At 42.8% G+C, this 21,728-nt stretch overlaps 3 protein-coding genes across 3 annotated transcripts in view; 2 read left to right on the forward strand and 1 right to left on the reverse strand.

Annotated features, from left to right (window-relative positions):
* LOC131342537 (testis-expressed protein 264 homolog) overlaps nucleotides 1-10,048 on the reverse strand; it is a 44,912-nt gene extending 34,864 nt beyond the window's left edge. The window contains exons 1-2 of the mRNA XM_058373562.1: nucleotides 9,506-10,048; nucleotides 1,998-2,219 (exon numbers count right to left, since the gene is read on the reverse strand). Coding sequence (XP_058229545.1) covers nucleotides 1,998-2,219; nucleotides 9,506-9,766 — 483 coding nt within the window. The 5' untranslated portion in view covers nucleotides 9,767-10,048. The remainder of the gene's footprint in view (nucleotides 1-1,997; nucleotides 2,220-9,505) is intronic.
* A 1,300-nt stretch (nucleotides 10,049-11,348) lies between these two features.
* Nucleotides 11,349-12,699, forward strand: gpx1a (glutathione peroxidase 1a). Its single transcript, XM_058373565.1, has 2 exons — nucleotides 11,349-11,602; nucleotides 12,037-12,699. Exons 1-2 carry the CDS (start codon nucleotides 11,387-11,389, stop codon nucleotides 12,385-12,387), a joined length of 567 nt encoding a protein of 188 aa, XP_058229548.1. The 5' UTR covers nucleotides 11,349-11,386; the 3' UTR covers nucleotides 12,388-12,699.
* Nucleotides 12,700-16,331: 3,632 nt separating this feature from the next.
* On the forward strand, nucleotides 16,332-19,250 carry brk1 (BRICK1 subunit of SCAR/WAVE actin nucleating complex). The gene is made up of 3 exons (XM_058373563.1): nucleotides 16,332-16,491; nucleotides 17,259-17,341; nucleotides 18,394-19,250. The coding sequence occupies exons 1-3, from the start codon at nucleotides 16,374-16,376 to the stop codon at nucleotides 18,418-18,420; spliced, it is 228 nt and encodes a 75-aa protein (XP_058229546.1). The 5' UTR covers nucleotides 16,332-16,373; the 3' UTR covers nucleotides 18,421-19,250.
* The last annotated feature ends 2,478 nt before the right edge of the window (nucleotides 19,251-21,728 follow it).

Genomic DNA, 21,728 nt, shown 5'->3' on the forward strand with positions numbered 1-21,728 from the left:
GGGACCATTTGTCTGCTTCATACCGTGAGTCCCTATCAAACGACTCTGTCTGTTTACACGTGCTTACACACACACACACACACACACACACACACACACACATATTAAATTAAAATCTGCTCTGGTTGCTTTGGGGCAATCCTGACTAAAGTTTCTGTGTTCCTGCTTTAAAACTATGCCCTATTAGTTATGGTCACGCTTGTGTAAGGACTAATTATTTTGCCACTTATGGAGCCATTTATCAAATACACACAAGTCCAGTCTTGTGTTTCGTCCACATTTAGCCTGGCTGATGGTTTTCTGTGGAAAAAAATATATAAATACCAGTGCTCTACGAGGAAGAAGCCTGAATTCCTCAGTGTTGTGTTCAAGTGTCTGGCTCTGCGATATTATATTGACTGAAATTAGAGGGTATGCAAGACCATACCCTTTTGCTTTTTTACGGGTGAAAAGTTCGGAGGGAGAGCAAAATGAAATCTGTTCTTCTAAAGTAAACTGCCACTCAAGGATGGCTGTGAAAAGGTCGCCCCGAGACAGCCGTGCTCAGACAGCGCCAGATCGGAGAAATCTCCCCATTATAATTCCCCGCAGGTCTTTACGTGTCGGGGATGTCGGCCTTTAGAAGGATTAAATCGCCTTCAAACTCGCAACTTGCCTTCCGCAGAAAAAATATAGCACTCAGTTAACATTTACAGACTAATTGAAGGGCTATCGGCTTTCACGTCCGATTAGATAGACTTCTGTTTCGGTTAAACTCCCAGATCCGTTGCTGACTGAAGTGGATCTATACAGTAAAAAGGAAAAAAAGATCTTGTGCCTACAAAGCATAGGGGAACTAAAAATGGATCTGGAACTACAGATTTGAAACTGGGCAGGAAGCAATTTCATACTGCTTTCAAGTGGACTGAGATCTGATGTGGACCCATTCAACTCAAACAGCATGGCAGTGGAGAGTAACAGCAGCCCATGACCAAGCATCATATCTCTCATCCACACACACACACACACACCCCAACATGCTTCGGGCATCATGTTTCTTCAGTACAGATCCTGTTTGAAAGTCAGTATCCATCTCCAGCAACGATGTTTTAATTAACGCAGGTGATTTAAATAGGATTCCTGGGGGACAGTGTTAAGTCTGTTAATTTACTGATGTGTACAGCAACTCGTATATCCACAAACCACCGGAGTTTTGGGCGCGAGTCGATATCGGTCAGGTGAACGCACTGCAGCACTTTTATTGCAGGTTAACATGCACACGTTTTCCCTGGCAGTCTTTCAGTATTAACACAAATAGTCTACCGAAGCTCATGTCTTATTTTTGGAATCAAAGTATGTTTAACAGCTTGAATACGGATACATTAAGAAGTCAAGAAAGATTAAATTAAACATATGTTCATTAAAATAACTGCATAGTGCTGGCATTATATGGATATTCTCAAGCATTTGCTTTTCCGCAGTCAAGTGAAACTAAATGATAGGCTAAAAGTTTCAAATGTTTTGCTGATTACTTTTGCCTGAATGCATGATGGAAGCTATACAGCACACTTTGGCAGTGCAAATAAAGACCTCTGTGATCTCAAGAGCATAAATAAACTCTTGATTTTCAGTGCTGATATGTTTACTCACCACCTTCTCCACAGCCTTTATTCTCATCTCCGTGGATAAGAAATGTAGAAGGTTAGAGATTGTTTTAGATCAGCCCTCTCATCGTGTGTCCAAGTAATTATGGACATATCAAACATGTCTAGAGGAACCCTACTCCGGTAAATGTATTGAAACTGACGATATCAAGCTTGTTTGAAAGGTTAACACCGGTCACCGAGTGACATTTTACAATTATTCTATATGAAATCGCTTCTCAGTCTCGGTCGATCGCTTCTATTTTCCGACGTAGCCACAAAAACATCTAACTTTTAAACCGCTGCAGTAATTTCTGTACACTCCTAACTCAAGTGAGTGGCAGCTGGTAAAAATTGTAATATAGCGGAGCTTACCTTGATATAGCAGTTGAGCTGTGGGTAAACCCTGCACACTCCCAGGATGATGGAGAGTCGGGTTCTGTAGGGGAAACAAGACGAGACCACGTGGGTGACCTCTGGGAAAGTGAAGATACGAAAGCCAAACTTCTCATAGAGCTCCTGGAGTTCTGCGCTGGGTCTCTGATCGCCCTCGCTCAGGATACTACCCACGGCGCAGCGACACTTGGGAGCAGGCACCTGGGAAATACATATATAAAGTCAATGAAAGAGCGCTGGTCAAAGTAGTAAATGACCCGATGGCAGCTTTTGAGACTATAGCTCATGTTGTTGGGGTCAGTGGCGGTACAAGTGGTTAAGACTCTGGATTGTGGATCGGAGGATCGGGGTTCAAGCCCCAGCACCACCAAGCTCCTGAGCAAGGACCTTAACCCTTCCTGCTCCAGGGGCGCTGCATCTGTGGTCTGACCCCAACTTCCTCAGCTGGGATAGGTGAAGAAAATAATTCTGCTGTAATGTATGTGTGGTGGTGATAAAGTCTTCTTGCCCTTAGTTCTAACCCTAGACAGACTAGGATATTGGGTTGGCGTTAAGGGAAAGACTCTTTTCTGCCTCAGGTCTTGTCTGACTGACAGTTTATCAGTGTTAATGGTGGTGGTTACGTATAAAGGTAAAGCTTGGTGTTCCACAAGGCTCTGGTCTAGGTCGACTGCCTTCTCTGTATAAGTGCCCTCAAACCTGTGTTTCCTTCTGGTTCTCCTTTTCAGTTATGTTGTCATAGCTAGACCTGCCAATTGCACTCTAATCACAATGCAGCATTTTTCCAATCGTACCTAACCACATGTTCTCTGTAACGTTTGAGGCGATTCTCTCAGAATTGGACTGATTTGATCCTAATTGCTCGACTCCCACTTCTGCTATTCCTGCTACTTCATCTCTGAGTAATCTACACTTCATGATTATCCTTCTTGCTGTCGTAGATCTCACCTGGAAACCACAGAGACTTCTGCTATCCAACATCTGCTATGCCTCTGAGTCACCTGCCTGCTGAGGCGATACAGTACAGGTTTAACTAGCACAGTTCTGTATACAAATAAATACTGGAATGATTTACAATCTCTTCATTAACATACAGAGACAGTTTGCCTTTTTGAGGTTTCTTCCTCACATTGTTTCAGGAAGCTTTTCCTCGACACTCTCACCTCTGGCTCTGGATCATTACGGATCTTAATCTACACCCAGATCTTCACGAAGCTGCTTGGTGAAGTGTTTTACGAAGAGTGTTATATACAAATCTAAATATAAATAGAGTATAAAGATATACAGAACCAGAAGAATAGGAAATAAAGAGGAATACAAAGCCAAGATCCTTAATAAATATACACTAAGGATTGCATTTATTTTTAATTACTTAAAGGAATTTGTAATCAGATGCTAATTTTGTAATACCACATACAAAAGATAACAAAAAAAACAAAACAAAATAAAACATAAAAATACACCATGTTCACATCATCTCACTTTATCCAGGAACACACAATCAGACCAAATCATAAATGCCTTCACAGTCACTGTATACGCGCACTGTAAAGGGTGAGATGGAATGTTCCAGGCCTTAAATAGAACAGTATATGCTATTTTGCCAAAAGTTTTGGGACGTCTGCCTTTACATGCACATGAATGTAATATGGAGTTGTCCCGCCCTTTGTAGCTAGAACAGCTTCAACTCTTCTGGGAAGGCTTTCCACAAGGTTTAGGAGTGTGTTTATGGGAATTTTTGACCGTTCCTCTAGAAGCGCATTTGTGAGGCACTGGCACAGGTCAGTCTCCGCTCTGATTCTGATTCATCCCAAAGGTGTTCTATGGGGTTGAGGTCAGGACTCTGTGCAGGATAGTCAAGTTCCTCCACACCAAACTCACTCATCCATGTTTTTATGGACCTTGCTTTGGTCACTGGTGTGCAGTCATGTTGGAACAGGAAGGGGTCATCCCCAAACTGTTCACACAAAGCATGAAATTGTCCAAAATGTCTTGGTATGAAGCTGAAGCATTAAGAGTTCCTTTCAGTGGAACTAAGGGGCCGAGCCCAACCCCTGAATTCAATGTTTTTGAGGGGTGTCCCAATATTTTTGGCAATTTAGTGTATTTCTTTAAGGGAAAGTGATTTAAGATTCAGCCACAGAGAAAGAGCAACTGTGAAATCTTTCCTGATTAGGAGGAAGTCATTTGGCAAAAAAAGGTGTAAGAAATGTGTTTTGCTAGGCTTAGTGTGTGCAGTAGAAATATTCCAAAAATGAATCATTTTTGACATTTAATCCATTAATGTTATGCAAGTTCCACCACCAAGACAACAACAAGGGAAAGTCTACCTTTTTAATTGGCCACCAGTTTCCTGTCATTTTTTATTAGCTGGAAAACAACAGGCAGGCGCATTGACCGTGACCTTTCAGCAAAACGTCCATATCATTGCTGCCGTGAACCCGTCGCTTCGCCCGATCTTCGAAAACAAGTCACAGAGAAGGCCTGCGAAAAAGCGCTACACCTCAAGGCAGCAATTAGCGACGCCTTTTTCCTACGATCTTGAAGAAGCCCTTACCGAGTCCTCGTCAGGTGTAAACACCGGCTCCTCCTCACCTACCACTTCCCTCCTCTCAATACCCAGCTGGGGGGCTAAAACAAACAGCCTTCATGTTCTCACACACACACACACACACCCACATACACACACACACACACACACATATGGGATGAGTCACCAAGAGAAAAGTGGCCTAATGAGGACCAGCCGCTCCATCGGAAACAAGCATGGAGAGGGAAATGAAATAAATTAAAACACAAGCAGGATTTAATAAAGAAATGTAGCAGGCACAGGTGGTGCAGTGTGTGTGTGTGTGTGTGTGTGTGTGTGTGAGAGTGATGAGGTGAGGTGTGGGGGGGGAAGCAGACTGATGATATTTCACATCTCTAATTGCTGAGAGTATGCCGGCTGTGGACAGATGCCCAGCTGCCTTCTTCAGAGAGAGAGAGAGATTACGTGCTGAAGGACAACACACACACATACCCACACACACACACACACACACACACACTCACGCATACACTTAAAGGATGCCCAGGGGAGCGATTGTGGTGTGTAACCACTTTCGCAGGAAGTCGGAGGAGGAGGAGGAGGAGGAGGAGGAGAAGGGAGGGTTGTACAAGATTAGGTCATTTCAGTCTAAGTGATGAATGTGAGGTAAAGAAAAGCAGGTGAAGATGTCATGGTTTAAACCTAATTGATCGTGCACGGTGACTGAGCAGCGATTTGTCTCACTCCGCCCCCTCCCGAGTTCAACACAAAGCCCCGGCTCATAAGTTCAGTACAGTATTAGAGAAGATGTGTTCAGCACAATGCTGTTTCCTGTATCTGTTTAGAGATCTAAACATCGGTATCTGAATTTGTAGCCGTATTTTACATTCCTGTTCTTTAACGGAATTATTCATGAACCCTACCGAAACACGGGAAGAAACCCGGGTGTAGAAATGTCATCATGGTGTGGGAAAGCTGGCTCTGATACTTCCCTGACCTCAGCTACATCACTGCACTTCGTAATTGGTCTCAACTGGAGACATGTGCTGTCTTCTTTTAAATCCAGCACCTGCTTCAGAGTAGAGGTGCATGTGAAAATACTCCAGGTAAAAATGACACCGATCTGATACCCAGTATGAGTATAAACCAAAAAAAATAGTGGCTCGGATCAGATCTTGTAACATTTGGTGCCGCATGTGGAAAAGAAATACATTTTTTTGGGCAACTGGAAATGTTTACAGTACATATAAAGGAATTTTTAGAATTGACTGTCTTACATTTTTTAAAATTTTTGCTTAATTTATTGATCCATTTCTTTTATATACGTCGATCAGGCATAACATTATGACCACCTGCCTAATATTGTGTCCTGCCTGACTCGTCCTGCATTGTGTATTGCTCTGATCCAGTGGTCTAGCCATCACAATTTGGCCCTCCCTCAAACTCGCTCAAATCCTTGTCCATTTTTCCTGCTTCTAACACATCAACTTTGAGGACAAAATGTTGACTTGCTGCCTAATATATCCCACCCACTAACAGATCATCAGTCTTATTCACGGCACCTCTCAGTGGTCATAATGTTATGGCTGATCTGTGTACATGTACAGGATCTTTGTGTGAAAGAGTTGAACTGTGAAGTACTTAAAACAAAAAATCTTTATAGTGTAAAAGACTTCCCTGGATCAGACTCGCTGGCAGACAGTCGGCTGCAGGAATGTGAGGCGAATGTTTCCTGTCTGCGAGAGTCACTTGGGATCTTTTGTAAAAACCTGTATTACAGTAGCAGCAGGGCAGCGCTGTGAACCGCACGGCCCTCTGGGAACCGGAGCTAGTAATCATTTATAAAAAAAAAATCCCCTTGGAAATGACTCGCTTTCTTTTATCCCTCCATTTACTTTAATTTTTTCCTCCGGCTGTGTAAACGCTGGCGAAGTGGAGAATAATTCGAGAGTAATTGTAGATATTTTCAGTGTTGGGGGACACAATAAGCCTCCGTATTCTGCATTATATTTTCTTATAATCAGCGTTTGCTAAATGTATTTAATAAACTGATGAGTTTGTGCCACGCGGGTTGCCAGATGCCACATAGATTGCCATGAATCGTGAATATTTCTGTGCCACAAGGATCTCAAATATTTTTCAGTATGTAAGACGGAGGGAAAACCGTGGCAGAGAATTTCAGGTCACCTGTACATCCACGCTGCCCAGTGTGTGGGGATTAAAGGGCAGTATGTTAGGGGGACAGTACACGAGGCGCGACTTTATAAATCATTCAGTGCATCGAACCAATTAAATCCAACTTCACGGAATTCCATGCTGAAGCTGCAGACATCTGCGGAGCTCCAGATGGCGTGACTGAAGACTGCACTCGTACCGGCAGCAGCTGCACCTGTTCTGCGTTCAGTTTTTTGTGTGTTTCCTTCACTAGACACTCGCAGCGAGTCAGACAGCAGGCCACACTGACGGAGCATCCTGCTGTGCTTGTCCACTTTGCGCTTTGATTGACAGAGTGTAGCAATTAGCTGACATGCTACTAGAGCGAGAGTGCCACAATGGAGAGCAGGCCACATAACGGGTGAACCTTTTAACGCAGACCTTCGGAGACATGAGCTAAGCATCGGGGCTGTCGTGTCAGAACAGACACAGTGAGAGGAAACGAAACGGTCTCACACTTTTGCTCGCGTCACCAAGTGACAGAGTTGCCCTGATTTCTCCTTTCACCCATGAGAACCGGCTTTAGGTCCATGACGCTCCTCCTTCGCTTCCTTTTCTGCCGTATTACTTAGCCTAATGAAGAGAAGCGCCTCAGGGCAGGAGGGAGCTCTTATCCCAGAAGAGTTCATTGTTTTTCTGCACTTTTTCTCCCGTCTCTCTTTCTATCTGTCTTTCCTCCAGGCCCTTAGAGCAGCTCTTTTGAGGTTTCTGACCTTGAGATTGGCAGTGGTGCTCCAGGCCCCTCCACTAACGAGCTGGGATCATTAGTCCAATTAGCCGAGCTGGATTAAGACTTAGCCATAGCTGTGCACAGAGGCGGTTTGGGCCGTTCGCTAATTGGAGGCCTGGGAAAAAAAAATAGAGAGACCGCCAGTGACAAAAAAAGCCTTTCAGCGCAGGAGCACGGGAGCTGTCAGTCCAACTCACACTGCATTCCAGCAGGGATTTCAGCTGAGATGAGGTGGACACATTAGTGCCATGGCAACAGCACCGGCCAATGGATATGGATATGGACAGAAAGCAGAAAGGAAAAATGAGCAGAACTTAGAGAGATCTCTGTAAGGGATAACGGCAATCTTTACAACCTTCACACACATTGGTGCATCTTTTAAATGATTTCAGATTCACACGACCTGATTTATTATCAATAAAGGTGCAGTTTGTTTAAAGTGTTATTATGCCTTTACAAAGCTTTAAAATTATGGATAGTTTATTCCTCCCTGCCCCCTGCTTGGACACGGCTCATTGTCCCACGTCATTCCTACTATCCGTTCATGCGGTTTATAAGAAGATTTTCTGGGAGTAAAAACCAGTGCGATGTTAGAGTCGGAGCTGATCTTCTCACGTGTCTCGGACCATACTCTGAACAATATTTTCCATGTTCATTATCATGTAGTGTATCATGTGGCTATTTATTCACAATCCTTTCTTTTTTTGGACAGACAGCTGACACTATTAATATAACCAACCTGATCTAATCTTCACATCAGCAGCCCCTGATCTGACCGTTTTTCCATTTCATAAATCTACAATTCAACAAGCTCTGTTTATTTCTGTCCCACACTATTTTATACTCAAATCTCATCTCACGTCCAAATCATCGTTTTATTGTGCGTCCCTCTGCCTTTGTGTGTGTGTGTGTGTGTGTGTGTGTACATTCAGTCACAGGCACAAATATCTCATCAATTATCCTGTTTAGAATGAGTAAAGGATGTGTAAACACAGCCAGGCTCTATCAGATATGGTCATTTCCTCCCTATATCTGAATAATCACACCCAGCATCAGTCCTCCCACATACAGGCCACAGAGATCATTACTCTGGAATTACTGTACCAAGAGCTCCACATAGTGGTGTGACACACACACACACACACACACACACACACACACACACACACACGATCTGATCTTACCCTCAGTAACCTGTAATATTTAGCTTTTCAAATAAAATCTGCAAAGGATTTTTGTGAGCAATTATGAAGATATTTAAGATTTTTTTTTTGATCCTCAGAAAGAGCTAAAAAACCTAACCTCCACCTTCACACGCTCATCCTCCATCAGTATCGCTAAAACACAGTGTAATAATTATATAATACTCATATATTACACTGAGGTAATAAAATTAATAACATATAATAATGTTAATCATCCTGGCTTTTCTTTATCCTGAAAGCTTCATATCTGTCCTTCCAGAACTGCTGATTCTATTTATTTACTTAATAGCAGTCCCGATGCACATCTCTAATGGAGATCTAATGGACTGATCGTCTCCATCACTGACTCTAACCACAAAGTTCTGCAGAAGCCGGTAAACATCATGCAGCGGGACATCTATACAGGTAACATCACAAACTACATGCCATGGTCGAACTTTCTGTCTGTCTAAAGAACACATCTAGTCCTAGACTTGTTCATTCTTTCACCATGGGTACGTTGGACCCAGAGCTGATCTGAGGAACACCAGTCGACTGTAGGGCACCATACCCGTATGCACATACACATACACACATTTGGGGGCAATTAAGCATAGCCAGGTTTTGAGAAAGCTGAGGAACCAGGAGGAAACCTGAGAAGAGCATGCACAGGACGTCCACACAGACACTACCCTGAGGTCAGGATCTGTGAGGTGGTCACGCTGTCCTGTCCTGTCCTGCACCTCCATGCCACATTAACCCTACATGAAGTTCTTGAATAGAGTGTGTTAGAGCAGGACTGGTCAGTCTGTTAGAAACTCTCCCTCACCTTCTTTGGATCATCATAGAAGACACCTACAGTGGGCAGCTCTGGGGCAATTCTGCAGCTCTCAGCGAACAGCAGGCCGGACTCTTTATAAGGTCCTTCTTGGTATTTATAAGCCACAGTCATGCTTTTCACAGGAGAGGAGCCAGTGCTGATGTGGACCTCCGTCAGCAGGCCGGAATACACCACATACACCGACAAGGTGGAGAGGAGGAGGGCCAGAAGGAAGAACCCAATGACTGTCCAGTCCAGAAAATCCCACATTCTTCAAGACCTTCAGGAAGGAAGGAGGAATTATTGGATGGACGCGTTGTTTTTTTCCCCTTAATGACAGTTTAATTCCGTTCAGAAACTTGCTGACTGAACACGTGCTCTAGATAAGCTTAAGGACAGACGTCTGTCACGTACTTCCGGGTGAAAGAGTTTAAACGTTGTTGCCTAGCAACGCGGGCAGTGTTGGTTAAAATCACAGCTACGTGGTCAATATATTTGTCCTGGTTGCTGCTCCTGTTCAGCCACACTTCCCTAAACACACGCGGACTCACAGGCTCAATCCCAAAAGCAGCCTGCACTGTTCATGTAGGGCACTATGTAGTGACGTAACGACCACTGGGTCACTAGGCACGCGTATGTAGTGAGCCAGGTGACATTTGGAATACAGCCGGTGTAACGGTCTTCCCGGATGAACCATTATAAAACAGCGAGACTTGCAAACTTGATCCATGTGTAGTCGTAATTATATGATATCATGCCCGTGTGAATACCAATACAGATTTATAAACATTTAAATGGAAATGTTTTCAGTGACGATGTGAAAAAGTATCGCGGAACTTAATGCCGTGAATAACTTTTGGATCAGTCCGTACCTAAGACGATGTATTCAAGCTGATCAATATGGCGTACCAGAAACGCATATTTCTATTTCATTCTTATGCGTCCAGGGTTATACAGAGTTTAGTGCCCAAGCAATAAATGTGTGATTTTAATGGTAAATGCACCACAAAAAAAATGTACAAGGTGTGTTTTATTGCCAAATACAGTATATACATTATATGGTCAAGAGTATGTGGACCTGACAAACTCTTAACTCCGAGTTTGTTCTACCTAGATTTTGCCACTGAGGTTGGGTGAGGAGGTCTGGGGTGCAGTCGGTGTTCCAGTTCATCCCAAAGTTGATGAGTGGGGTTGAGGTCCTCCGCTCCAGCCTTAACGCATGTCCTCATGGAGCTCGCTGTGTGCACAGGGTCAGTGTCATGGTCATGGGGACCTGTACCTTGTTTTGTACCTTTGAATCCCTCCATCCATTGTCTGTACCCACTTTATTCCTAATTTATTCGTTTTATGCATAATTAGGGTCACAGGCGCCTATCCCAGCACACATTGGGCGAAAGGCAGGGGTACACCTTGGACAGGTCACCAGTCCATCACAGGGCCACACATATAGACAGACAACCACACACACACTCACTCCTATGGGCAATTTAGAATTACCAATCAACCTAATGTACATGTTACTGGACTGTGGGAAGAAACCGGAGTAAACCCACGCAGACATGGGGAGAACATGCACACTCCCCTGCCTGTTCGAACCCGGGATTCGAACCCAGGACCTTCTTGATGTGAGGCAACAGTGCTAACCACTAAATCATTACATACCTTCTATCATTACTACCTAATCATTACCTTTAAATCATTACTCTGTAATTGACTGCAATTGACGAGTACAATGTGTTTTGCATGCAGATTATTTAGAACAGACAGTGTGTGTACATGAAGGTCTGACACGCTGCTTTTCAAGTCCCGCCCCTTTACCCGAGCTCTAACTTCAAATGCTCTTCAGACTGAAGCAGAGCTCATTCCACGCCCGTCTCTACTCCTGTCAACATGGCTGGAAACTTTCACGACCTTTCAGCCAAGCTGCTGTCAGGCGACACTCTCAGTTTCTCCTCTCTTAAAGGTAAAGTGGTGCTCGTCGAGAACGTGGCATCCCTCTGAGGCACGACGGTCAGGGACTACACTCAGATGAACGAGCTCCACTCCAAGTACTCGGAGAAGGGGCTTGTTATTCTGGGAGCTCCCTGCAACCAGTTCGGCCATCAGGTAAGGTCCAGTGTGTGTGTCTGTGTGTGTGTGTATTAACTCTTTTACACAATATACTAAGTCAGGTCTGAGTGTAAACTAGGATTTGTTCAATTCTCTAAACTGACTACAGCTTATACATTATACTCTTGTAGAAAAGTAATGATTATAATCCTATAAGAGGATGGATTCCCTTTAGAGCCTAGTTCCTCTCAATGGTTTTCCCACATTACCTTCTCCTTCTAATTAAGAATCAACATCTGGATCTCTGTAATGCTTCTTTATGTCTATAGAAATAAAATGGAATTGAATTAAAGATAGAGCAGGTATTTGAGGATTTTATTGGACTGAAAACATGATTCTTCAGCATGAGTGTCTGTTAGACCTGGTAATGAGTGCTTTAGTGACTGTAATTACAACTCAGTTAAATGCTGCCCTTTTTTTTTCAAAACAAGGAGAACACCAAGAACGAAGAAATTCTGAACAGCTTGAAGTCTGTGCGTCCTGGGAATGGCTTCGTGCCTCAATTCCAGCTCCTGGAAAAGATCGACGTGAACGGAAAGGACGCTCACCCCCTGTTTGTGTTCCTGAAGGAGAAGCTTCCCTTCCCCAGCGACAACCCTACGGCCTTGATGACCGACCCCAAGTTCATCATCTGGAGCCCCGTGTGCAGGAACGACGTCTCGTGGAACTTTGAGAAGTTCCTCATCGGCCCCGATGGGAAACCGTTCAAGCGCTACAGCAGGAGCTTCCTGACCAGCGACATCGAGGCTGACATTCAAGAGCTCCTCAAGAAAGTGAAGTAAGCCATCTTGGCGGAGGGCTCTGACGGGGATGGTGGTCAGACAGAGGCGTGACACGACCACTCCCGTCTTATCAGCCTGCAGAGAAAGATGGCAGTATGTGTTCAGCTGGCTGTGCTGACCTGGGTAGAGTTTGGCTGTTTTGTAAGAAGTTTACTGTGTGATGTCGCCACTTGAAATGTACTGAGGGTGGCGGCGGATGTGAACGTAAACACTTATCATTTAACAGCCCTAATTTAGCCTCGTACAGCAGAGCTCAGCTTCTCCATCCGACTGTCTGAAACCAAATAACAATAAAGATTTTTAAAAAGTCATGATTTTTTTTGCCTTGTTTTGACTTCGACAAGTCATTGTGTGTGTGTTTGTGTGTGTGTGTGTGTGTGTGTGTGCCACAGTGTGTTCATCATGCTGACTAGAAAACAGGTTCAAAGCTAGGAAAAAGCTGGCTGAGTGTAAAGGTTAAAGATAAAGTATTTATTGCAGTCAGGATCAGGTTCTAAGACTCTCATGTCTCCTCCGAAGGCAATAAAAACTTTCCTGAGGTGCAATATATCAGTAAAAGTTTCGACATCAGATCTTTGATCAGCTAACCTGTTAAATGAGTCGGTCACAACTGAGAGAAAATTCTCGAAAACAGATTTATCTTTATTTATAGCGCATCAAATAAATACATTAATAAATATTAATAAGCCTCTTCCCTCAATGCTCCAGGTATTTTTTTATATTATTATTATTATAACACTGTTTTGTCATTAAGTCATATTAAAGGTCATTAGAAATTTGCCTGAAGGTTGAGAAGATTTATATGCTTTGTGGTTAAGCTCATAACAAACATGAAACACTCTCATACAGTGTGCCTCAGCTACACCAGACCTGTGCAGTGTGGTGGTTTTCACCGCTGAACTGGAGCAGGTTGTGTAGCTCCACGTCTCATTTATGTAAAGTCTAGTAGACGAGGAGCTCGTAGTCCTGCTCCATGTCCAGAACCGTGTCCACGAGTCTCACATCCTCCTCGTCCTCTTCTCCTTCATCCACGCCGCTGTCTGCACTTCCTGTGCTGTCTCTCCGTGCCGGAGGTGCGTTCACGTTCAGAGAGAATCGGTTACACACCCGGTTTAACTCGTTCTCAAACTCCAGTTTCACCGTTAACTCGTCCAAAGTCTCCATGCTGGTGCTCTCTACAGAAGAAGAACATGAATGCAGCAGGGATGATGGTTAGAACATTCATGACAATTTTGTGTATAGGAAATTTGGAGGTATTTTTTTAGTTTTTAGCATGCTGCATCGCACTGCTTATTCAAAATAATATCTGTGTGCTCTACTTATAAAAAATAAATTACAACCTATTAAGAAAATAAAATCCAGAGATTATTAGGTTAATTACCTATTAAAATAATCTTGTAATAATCATGATCATAATTATTAGAGATTTGTGTAATTGTTTGAACCTATTTCACTTCATTTAACTGGGTTTGTGTTCCTAATCATTTTAATTTCTCTATGAAGTTTCATTTGATTTGCTTCATTTATTTTTTTTAATTAATTTATTATTTTATTTATTTACTCTCTCCCTGCAGCCTTTTCACATGACTGAATGCAAAAACACATGCCATTAAATTAAAAAACCTGAGGGAATAATTGATTTTAAAATGTAAAAAATTATGCAATAAATATTTTTCCTATTATTGAGCAGCTCTAGAATAAAACTACACAACCAAAACAATACTAATGAACAGAACAACTAATAAACAAAAATAATAAAAAATAAGCATGCACATCTGTCAGTAATAACATCACCATTGTTATGATCACGATAAGAGGCGTAGTAAAGTGTTATAACACAATATCTCACTGACCTATACGTGCAGGAAGATCCTGTTGTTCAGGTTCAGGAACCGAGACGCTCAAAGCCTCCAGGTCATGTCTGGATTCCTGACTGGACCACAGAAGGTGTGGTGAATAATTAGAGTTGTTATGAATAGTGTGCTTAAAATACACAATAATTAAAGCTAATCATCAAACCCACAGCACACACACACCCGCAGTTATCTCTGTGCCGTGTGAGGACGGGATTATGGGCCATCTGGGTGAGGCTGAGGTTCTGAAGCAGGTCAAGATGGCGAGGAGAGAGAGGACATGACACATAAAAGATAGGTCCAGGGCCTGGCATGGCGGCTGCGCAGCAGCTGACCTCAGGAAGGGGCTTCACTGCTTGACCCAAGGCTTTTGCAAGTCCTTGTCTGCATTGTGTCAGCTGGGACGACATTGATCTAAATATTTAACAACAACAACAACAACAAACATACACTACACTTTCACACACACTAGTTCATTAGTATTCGAGTGTTTATCATTAAGGTGTTCAGTGTCTTATTGTGTGTATCAAGTCTCATATAAGGCATGAAAAGGCTCAAATGTTAACTTATAAATAAATGGGAAGGACTTTGCTAAACCTCAGTCAGAAAATTTCAACCTTTTATACACCATAAGATCTGGAAATATTAAAAGTTTTCATTTTTACCTTAATATTCTGCTTGTTTTGAGCATGAACACAGAAGTGAGACCACTTTTTGACTATTTTTTTTACGTTGTTAACAGTAACTCTCTAAAATGTCTAGGCTGTATAAACATTTTCACACAGCTACTCATACAAACCCAGTTCTATACAGATTTCTGGAGAAGCTTTGGGAATAAATATATCACGAGACGAGTGAGCAACTCCGGCTAATCAATAAATCAATTGAAATGATTTTTTTTCCCTTAATAAATACTTATATTAAATATTATATATTATAATAAATCACAATGCTTTAAAACATTAATGTTGTAGCATTATTAAACACATAGTTAATGCTGGATAATGACAAAAGAGGTTTTTAAGATCGTGTCTCATTAGCATATTAGCTTCTCTGATACAGATCAACTACGCTAAAAGATAATTAAAGATAATTAAATTAATAATCCTAAACATGACATTTGAAAACTAGATAGCAAAAATATTATATTTTAATAAATAATAACTTAAATCACTTGCCCTTAAAGATTTATAAGTTATATATAAAGTTAACGCAAGATGCTAAGGAGCCGAAAATCCGTTAAACCGTTCACACGCACGAGACCTGTTTAAATTGTTCAACGGCGACAACGAATTGGGAAGATTTTTGCTCTTTTGCATTTGCTCTATTCATTATATAATTTAATGATTTTATGTGTTTTACTTTTATTAACGTGTGCTCTTTTGTATGCACTTAATCATAACTAAATTGTGTACGTAAACAATTCGTTGTCGCGTGCTGACTGTATCGAATCGAATTTGATTCGTTGAGATCCGGTTCTTTAAGAGCCTGCTCCTGTAGGCGAAGCAAAGAGTCGATTCTTTCTACAAGGATTCGTTTGTAACACGTTGCTTAAAAAGAGCCGAAAATGAAATTAAACCATGCGAAACAAAGGAAACAAAAGCGATACGACGAAATTAAATAGAGTTGAACTGATTGCACGGCATAAAAAAAAAGCCCACAGTGATGTTTATAGATTACAGATTACAGACAGGCTGTATGTATTAGTGTATGTTTATTATATACGTGTGGCAAGGAATTAGACACGGACATTCCAAAAAAAAATTCCATAGACACAGGAGGGGAAATGATTTAATTCTTAAATAATCACATTCGAAGAACTTCAGAAAGTGAAGCAAAACGATGACCTTATCGCACGTGCTAGTCTAACTTAAAATAAATAACGTAACTCTGAGCGAGATATTCAGATTAAAAGGTAAATTAATACTTAAGTTAGGTGTTTGTTTAATGTGCATTCTGAAACATAATCAAAGACAGCTAAAATAACCCGAAAGAGTGGAAGTTCGAATCACTTTAGTGAATCGAATCACTAATAAAGAAACACGTCTCTTCCCGCTAGGAGGCGCGCATGCGCAACAAGTGTGTCGCCCCACCACACACACACACACACACACACAAGCAGCTGGAGTGAAAATGGCCGGCCAGGAGGATCCAGTGCAGCGTGAAATCCACCAGGATTGGGCGAATCGCGAGTATATCGAAGTGATTACGAGCAGCATCAAGAAAATCGCCGACTTCCTCAACTCTTTCGGTGGGTTTATTCACAGAAACAGTAAACAAATGTTAGGTGTGAAAAGCCGCTTGTTCCTGAAGGCTGTAATGCTAACTGCGCTAGCGGCTCGGAGATGAGGAGTGGCTAGTCGGCTGACTGAAGCTTCCGGTGTTGTTCCTTACAGCTGGCTGCCTCGAATAAACACTTTATAACTCATTTATAAACGTTTGCTGTTTCTGAAATGTTTTCGACGCGTTATAGAGTACAGAACATGAGAGACGTGTCATTTATCCCCTTCCAGCTTGTCAGGAAGCTAGCTAGCATAACAAGACAACATTGCTAGTCGATGTGGAGTTGACATAATTCATGACGTTCCAGTTAATAAATGAAGAAATGAAGATATTTGTAGATACATTAATATGTTATAACAAGTATTTTTCCCTGAAATGTGGAATATTTCTCGTTGTGTCTTTATAGCTTGTTTATGTAAGACCTGTAACATCAGCTGCAGCTGTTATTCATTTCAGCTCCATTTCTGTCGAAATATAACGATTTTTAAACATTTTTTAGTTGATTCTGTAAAATGAGCATTTTTAAGCTAACTATTACTTAACTAACTAACTATACTATTATATATTAACTAACTATACTATTATATATTAACTAACTATACTATTAGCACCTAGGTTTTGAAATTGTTCTTTTGCATTGAACTGAATTCAATCACAATCACCAAAACAAAATGAATGATGGTGATTTAACATATATTTTATATTTATATCTTTTTAAATCTATTTCCTCCTCAGATATGTCCTGCAGGTCCCGTTTAGCCACGCTGAACGAGAAGCTCACTGCCCTGGAGAGAAGGATTGAGTACATCGAGGCCAGAGTGAGTGAAAACGTGATAAAGCATGGGGTTGTAAACTGTATGTTCAGGATGTAAACTCGTATCAAATACATCACAGAATTTGCGCCGGAGACACAAAGCCTCAGAGTTTGGTGTGAGTTTGGGTTCACCTCATGATCATCACAAACTGTTATATAAACAAAAGGGTGTTTAACGAAAAACGTTTAATGCTGAGTGTGAACATGTCCAATGGAAATGTACAATGATCAGGCATAACATTATGACCAGCTGCCTAATATTGTGTTGGTTCCCCTTTTGCTGCGAAAACAGCCCTGTCCCGTCGAGGCATGGACTCTACTAGATCCATGAAGGTGTGTTGTGGTATCTGGCACCAAGATGTTCGCAGCAGATACTTTAAGTCCTGTAATTTACAAGGTGGGGCCTCCACCTCACAACTTACAGGACTTACAGGATACTTTTACTAGATACTGACCACTGCAGACTGGGAACACCCCACAAGAGCTGCAGATTTGGAGATGTTCTGATCCAGTGGTCTAGCCATCACAATTTGGCTCTTCGTCAAACTCGCTCAAATCCTTACGCTTGTCCATTTTTCCTGCTTCTAACACATCAACTTTGAGGACAAAATGTTGACTTGCTGCCTAATATATCCCACCCACTAACAGGGGCCATGATGAGGAGATCATCAGAGTTATTCACTTCACCTCTCAGTGCTCAGGATGTTATGCCTGATCGGTGTATTCCTAGAACATTTTGATGCCTTTGTGATGCTCAGCTTGGCAAAATTGTCCGTTTTCCGTTTTTTGAGCAGCAGTTGTGGTGGAATGAAATGCATCATGGTGTAAAGCAGCAGAAAGTGAGAAAACAAGGACAGAAGAATATTCTCAGTGTGTAACATGAACGACATTAGAAAAAAGTAATATCGAGTCACGTTTACATCCTCGTTTACGTCTGTGTTAACGTTCTTCACTAGCTGACTAACTAAACCCCACATAACTACCACAAAGTTTATGATTTGTTTTCAAAAGCCCGTTCCCGACAATCTGAACTTACTGTCACTTTCTTTGTTTAAGGTTACAAAAGGGGAAACGCTGACCTAACCTCCCTGATGCTGAGGACGAGACAAAATGGCCACACGTCTTTCTTTCTTTTCCTTTTTTCCCCCCCTAAATGTACTTATTCACCTTAAATAACCAAGCGACTGTTTTTTCGAGGAGCATTTTTAAAGCCCCAGTTAGGAACTGCTGACAATGCTGCGCCGCTTTGGGACTCAAAAAGGGAAGTCGAGGTATTGTACGGTTAAAAAAACAACGGTTCCGGTCTGGCTCTAGCAGTTCCTCACTGCGGCTTTAACGCGTGGGACCATCCTTCACGTGTGACCATTTCAATTTCCCACAATTTCTGCCTCAGTATTGAACATCTGGGTTTTTTAATTATTATTATGTCGAAATCTTCATTTGACTTGTTATTACTGTCTCTGTGGTGACTGCACTCCATCGTAATCCTGAGTAAAATTGAGCAAGTGGGTGATTCAGACACTAAACATAGATATCAGATAAAACGAGCGAGTTCGACATCAAAATGGTTAGTTTTTTTCTAAAAAATGTTCTAAAACAAAAAATGGAGTTTGTTTACTCTGCACCGTACGTCAGTGACCGGTTTCTGTACATATTTTGTAAGTGTTGGAAGGCAACAGCCTGCGTTGGCAGAAACACCCCTGTGCCCTGTGACGGTTTCTCACGCAATAGCACACATCTTCACACGGCGAGGGCGAGCGTGCGGGCCGAGAGGCGGGACGAGTTACTCAAGTGCCAATTATCGATGGTGCGGACGTGCCGGCGGCCTCTCCACTGCTGACTTTGTGTTTTAATGCTCATTCTTTGATGTATCGTGGTTTAAAGAGTAATAATAAACATGTTACATAACTGTACTGTGTACGTGTTCATTTTGTCATCCGAACAAACTTGTTCACTCCTCTGTCTTATTTCTAATAGCTTCTACAGTCAATGCTAAATGTGAATGAACCTTAGTGCTGGTCAGACAGTAGATGTCTGGACAGTGGTAGCTCAAGGGCTCTGGGTCGTTGACCAGAAGATCAGGGTCCAAGCCCCAGCACCACCAAGCTGCCAGTGTTGGGCCCTTGAGCAAGGCCCTAACCCAACCTGCTCCAGGGGGGGTGCATCATGGCTGACCCTGGGCTCTGACCCCGAACCCCGAAGAAAGAATTTCACTGTGCAGTAATGTAGATGTGACAAATAAATAAGAGTTAAAATAGGAAGCTCAGGAACAATTCAAACGCTTCTGCTTCTCAGGCGTGAAGGTTTCTGACACTTCATACCCCCTTCACCACTCTGTCTAATAAGAAGATATCGATTAGGTCATAGTTTCTGTAATAACTCATTCCTGTTGATGTGCGCGACAGATGATTCACAGAAACATGAAGATTTTTATTATTTATCAGAGAGATTATAATATTTGATGTGGTGATGGTTTCTGTGAGATGTTTCTTCAACATTTATGGACAGAAGAGTCTCCAGAGTCGGCTCTTTGTTACAGTCAGAGGGAAGATTTCTGACCTTGTTCTTCAGAGCGGTTTATGATTTGAGATTTCTCAGTAACATGACAAGCTCTTTTTTTTGCCTGATTGACTAAAGAGAAGAGAACCAGGATCATCTGGTTTACAGTGAGAGAACTTCACACATCAGTTAGGTTCACGTCATTAAATGTGACTATAAACAGATAAATGTTTGATCATTTCATTTAAAAAATCTCTGTCATGTTGCTGTGGGATAAGAGATCACTTTATAACACACTGTTACAGGAAAATAAACAGCAGGCCCCATCATCATCATCATCATCATCATCATCATGGATAATTTAATCATGTTTCATATTATGTGCAATATCTTCTTAATTCCCGAGCGCCTTTTTTGTACCTTAAAAAAATATGTAAATATAGAATTCTTTTTTTATTTATATTTTTGAAGACATTTGTTACTCATGAATATGTTTATATATATAAGTCCTTTCCTGTCCTCTCCTCTCGTGTCCTCTCCTCTCGTGTCCTCTCCTCTCCTCTCCTCTCCTCTCCTCTCCTCTCCTCTCCTCTTCTCTTCTCTCCTCTCCTATCCTCTCCTCTCCTATCCTCTTCTCTCCTCTCCTGTCCTCTCCTCTCGTGTCCTCTCCTCTCCTGTCCTCTCCTCTTGTGTCCTCTCCTGTCCTCTCCTCTTCTCTTCTCTCCTCTCCTCTCCTCTCCTGTCCTCTCCTCTCCTATCCTCTCCTGTCCTCTCCTCTCCTCTCCTCTCCTCTCCTGTCCTCTCCTCTCCTGTCCTCTCCTCTTCTCTCCTGTCCTCTCCTCTCCTCTTCTCTTCTCTCCTGTCCTCTCCTATCCCCTCCTATCCTCTTCTCTCCTGTCCTCTCCTATCGTATCCCCTCCTGTCCTCTCCTCTCCTGTCCTCTACTCTCCTCTCCTGTCCTCTCCTCTCCTCACCTGTCCTCTCCTCTCCTGTCCTCTCCTCTCCTCTTCTCTCCTATCCCTTCCTATCCTCTTCTCTCCTGTCCTCTCCTCTCCTGTCCTCTCCTCTCCTCTTCTCTCCTGTCCTCTCCTCTCCTGTCCTCTACTCTCCTCTCCTCACCTGTCCTCTCCTCTCCTGTCCTCTCCTCTTCTCTCCTATCGTATCCCCTCCTGTCCTCTTCTCTCCTGTCCTCTACTCTCCTCTCCTGTCCTCTCCTCTCCTCACCTGTCCTCTCCTCTCCTGTCCTCTCCTGTCCTCACCTCTCCTCTCCTGTCCTCTCCTCTTCTCTCCTGTCCTCTCCTCTCCTGTCCTCTACTCTCCTCTCCTCACCTGTCCTCTCCTCTCCTCACCTCTCTTCTCCTCACCTGTTCTCTCCTCTCCTCTACTCTCCTGTCCTCTCCTCTCCTGTCCTCTCCTCTCCTCACCTCTCTTCTCCTCTCCTCACCTGTCCTCTCCTCTCCTGTCCTCTCCTCTCCTGTCCTCACCTGTCTTCTCCTCTCCTCTCCTCACCTGTCCTCTCCTCTCCTGTCCTCTCCTCTCCTCTACTCTCCTGTCCTCTCCTCTCCTGTCCTCACCTGTCTTCTCCTCTCCTCTCCTCACCTGTCCTCTCCTCTCCTGTCCTCTCCTCTCCTCTACTCTCCTGTCCTCTACTCTCCTGTCCTCTCCTCTCCTCACCTGTCCTCTCCTCTCCTCACCTGTCCTCTCCTCTCCTCACCTCTCTTCTCCTCACCTGTTCTCTCCTCTCCTCTCCTGTCCTCTCCTCTCCTCTCCTGTCCTCTCCTCACCTGTCCTCACCTCTCCTCTCCTCACCTGTCCTCTCCTCACCTGTCCTCTCCTCTCCTCTCCTCACCTGTCCTCTCCTCTCCTCTTCTCTCCTGTCCTCACCTGTCTTC

This window comes from Hemibagrus wyckioides, linkage group LG21 (genome assembly GCF_019097595.1).
Source record: "Hemibagrus wyckioides isolate EC202008001 linkage group LG21, SWU_Hwy_1.0, whole genome shotgun sequence".
Lineage (NCBI taxonomy): Eukaryota > Metazoa > Chordata > Actinopteri > Siluriformes > Bagridae > Hemibagrus > Hemibagrus wyckioides.

Excerpts from the sequence above, each read along its gene's own strand:
- brk1 (XM_058373563.1), top strand. The coding sequence starts at position 16,374 with ATGGCCGGCCAGGAGGATCCAGTGCAGCGTGAAATCCACCAGGATTGG. Across the intron at positions 16,492-17,258 it reads CGACTTCCTCAACTCTTTCG|ATATGTCCTGCAGGTCCCGT; the intron begins GTGGGTTTATTC and ends TTTCCTCCTCAG. Across the intron at positions 17,342-18,393 it reads TTGAGTACATCGAGGCCAGA|GTTACAAAAGGGGAAACGCT; the intron begins GTGAGTGAAAAC and ends TCTTTGTTTAAG.